This window comes from Eimeria maxima, genomic scaffold, assembly GCF_000499605.1.
Source record: "Eimeria maxima Weybridge genomic scaffold, Emw_scaff1735, whole genome shotgun sequence".
NCBI lineage: Eukaryota > Apicomplexa > Conoidasida > Eucoccidiorida > Eimeriidae > Eimeria > Eimeria maxima.
The window spans coordinates 1-2,500 of NW_013564650.1; the positions used below are offsets into that span (position 1 = coordinate 1).

The 2,500-nt window shown below is 45.0% G+C and overlaps 1 protein-coding gene across 1 annotated transcript in view; it reads left to right on the top strand.

Moving 5' to 3' along the window:
- Positions 1 to 1,879: 1,879 nt before the first annotated feature.
- The window catches only part of EMWEY_00055220 (dihydrouridine synthase domain-containing protein, putative), a gene marked incomplete at both ends in the record, with an annotated part of 855 nt that continues 234 nt past the window's right edge, over positions 1,880 to 2,500 (top strand). The window contains 2 exons of the mRNA XM_013480222.1: positions 1,880 to 2,119; positions 2,453 to 2,500. The exon at positions 2,453 to 2,500 is cut by the window's right edge and continues 234 nt beyond it. Of these exons, the coding sequence (XP_013335676.1) occupies positions 1,880 to 2,119; positions 2,453 to 2,500 (288 nt within the window). The remainder of the gene's footprint in view (positions 2,120 to 2,452) is intronic.

A 2,500-nucleotide genomic window follows, 5' to 3' on the forward strand; every position in this document is an offset into this window, starting at 1 on the left:
TCCTTTTGTGTCTCCTTTTGTGTCTCCTTTTGTGTCTCCTTTTGTGTCTCCTTTTGTGTCTCCTTTTGTGTCTCCTTTTGTGTCTCCTTTTTGTCTCCCTTGTGTCTCCTTTTGTGTCTCCTTTTTGTCTCCCTTGTGTCTCCTTTTGTGTCTCCTTTTTGTCTCCCGTTTGTCTCCTTTTGTGTCTCCTTTTTTTCTCCCTTTTGTCTCCTTTTGTGTCTCCTTTCTATCTCCTTTTTGTCTCCTTTTTGTCTCCTTTTTGTCCCTTTTTAACGAATAAAAATATCTCCTTGTTTGTCTCCTTTTTTGTCTCCTTTTTTGTCTCCTTTTTGTCTCCTGATTAGGGTATAGCCCGTCGAGGGTTTTATGGTGCATATTTATTAGATGAACCCCAATTAATCTTGTAAGAAATTATAAACCCTAATTGTCTCCTTTTTTTAGGGTTTAATGAGCTAAACCCTAAACCCTAAACCCTTCTTCTCTCCCTCTGTCTCCTTTTTGTCTCCTACCCGTCATAATCTCTCCCTTTTCTCCCTTAAAACAGCAGCACCTCTGCCTTTTTAGTGTTTAATTTTTAGTGTTTAGTCTTTAGGGTTTAGGGTTTACCCCTAGGGTTTAGGGTTTAGGGTTTAGGGTTTAGGGTTTAGGGTTTATGTGTCTATTTAGGTCAATGGTATCTGCAATGCATAAAAGTTTATCAATCCCTGTTACATGCAAAATACGTAAAGTATTGACTGCTACTAATAATACACAATGTAAACCCTAAACCCTAAACCCTAAACCCTAAACCCTAATCGTAAACCCTAATCTTATACACTAACTCTTAATCTTAAACCTTAATCATAAACCCTAAACCCTAAACCCTAGTTACTTTTTAGGGCGGAAGGAATGCCTTCTTTATGGTGTCTCTTTTGTATATTTATCCGTTAGGGTTTGAAGATTTAGGGTTTAGGGTTTAGGGTTTAGGGTTTATGGTGTTATTTTCTGCCTACAGACGAGGAATTGCGTACTGCAGCATCTGCTGCTGCATGTCCTGCTGCTGCTGCTGCTGCTGCAGCAGAGCAGCACTTAGATAAGACATGCCAAGACACGCTGCTGCTATGTTATGCATTAGAGGCAGCAGGAGCAGCAGCAATAACTCTGCATGCACGAACAAAACAAGAAAAAGGGAGACTAACTGCAGCAGCAGATTGGGGAATTATTCATAGAGTTAAACATAGTATTAATATACCAGGTAATGCTGCTGCTGCTGCTGCTGCTGCTGCCGTTGCTGCTGCTGCTGTTGCTGCTGGTAGTGGTGGTGGTTGTGCTGCTGCTGTGGTTGTTGTTGCTGCTGCTTTGGATGTGTTTATACCTTTGTTGTGCTCTTCTTGCTGTTGCTCTTCCTGCTGCTGTTGCTGCTGTTGCAGCTGTTGCTGTTGCTGCTGCTGCTGCTGCTGCATTAAGTTGTATATTAGTGTATTATTGTGTGTATGTGTTGTTATTAGTAATAGCTAATGGAGGGATAGAGACAAAAGAAGATGCCGTCAGGTGTCTCCTTGTTACTGGGTAGGCCTCCTGCTCCTGCTCCTGCTGCTGCTGCTGCTGCTGCTGTTGCTGCTGCTGCTTCTTACTAGTACTTAAGCTATTGCTGCTGCTGCTGCTTTCTGCTGCTGCGTCCCTGTTTTTTGCTGCTCTGGAGTCCTCCATGGGCTTGGTACTGTCGCTGCTGCTGCTGCTGCTGCTGCAGCAGCAGCAGCAGGACACTTTGTATTTATGCTATGGAGTATATATAGTATAATAAGTGACTCCTTTTATTGTCTCCTTTTCCTGTCTCCTTTTCCTGTCTCCTTTTCCTGTCTCCTTTTATTGTCTCCTTTTTCTTAGGGCGGATGCGGTGATGGCAGCAGAGGGACTGCTGGATAATCCGTCTCTTTTCTCTGGTGCTGCTGCGCTGCTGCAGCAAGCAGCACTGCAGCAGCAAACTGTACCTCTGCAGCAGCCATTCTTGCGCTTGCTGCGTGGATTCCCTACAGACATAGACCTATCTATAGACAGCAGCAGCAGCAGCAGCAGTACGAATGGCAGCAGCAACAGCAACAGCAGCAGCAGCAGCAGCAAATTAACAGATAAAGAAAGAGTAAACTTAATGAATCGTTATATGAATATTTGCGGTGTATATGCACCTAGCAGCAGCAGCAGCGCGAAGGCCCATCTCTTCCGTTGCTTACATCCTATACTGTATAAATATACAACATGGAGGGAGAGGCTGCACCAGGTACAAGTGCTGCTGCTGCTGCTGCTGCTGCTGCTGCTGCTGCTGCTGCTGCTGCTGCTGTTGCTGTTTGAGGGAGAGCTGTTGGAGGAACGGAGGGTAGGAACCTGTAAAGTGTGGGGTTTATACGCTGCTGCTGCTGCTGCTGCTGCTGCTGCTGCTGCTGCTGTTGTTGTTGTTGTGGTGTCTTTGCTGCAGAGCAGCAACATGGATGATCTACGCTCGCTAATGGATGACATTGTTCGT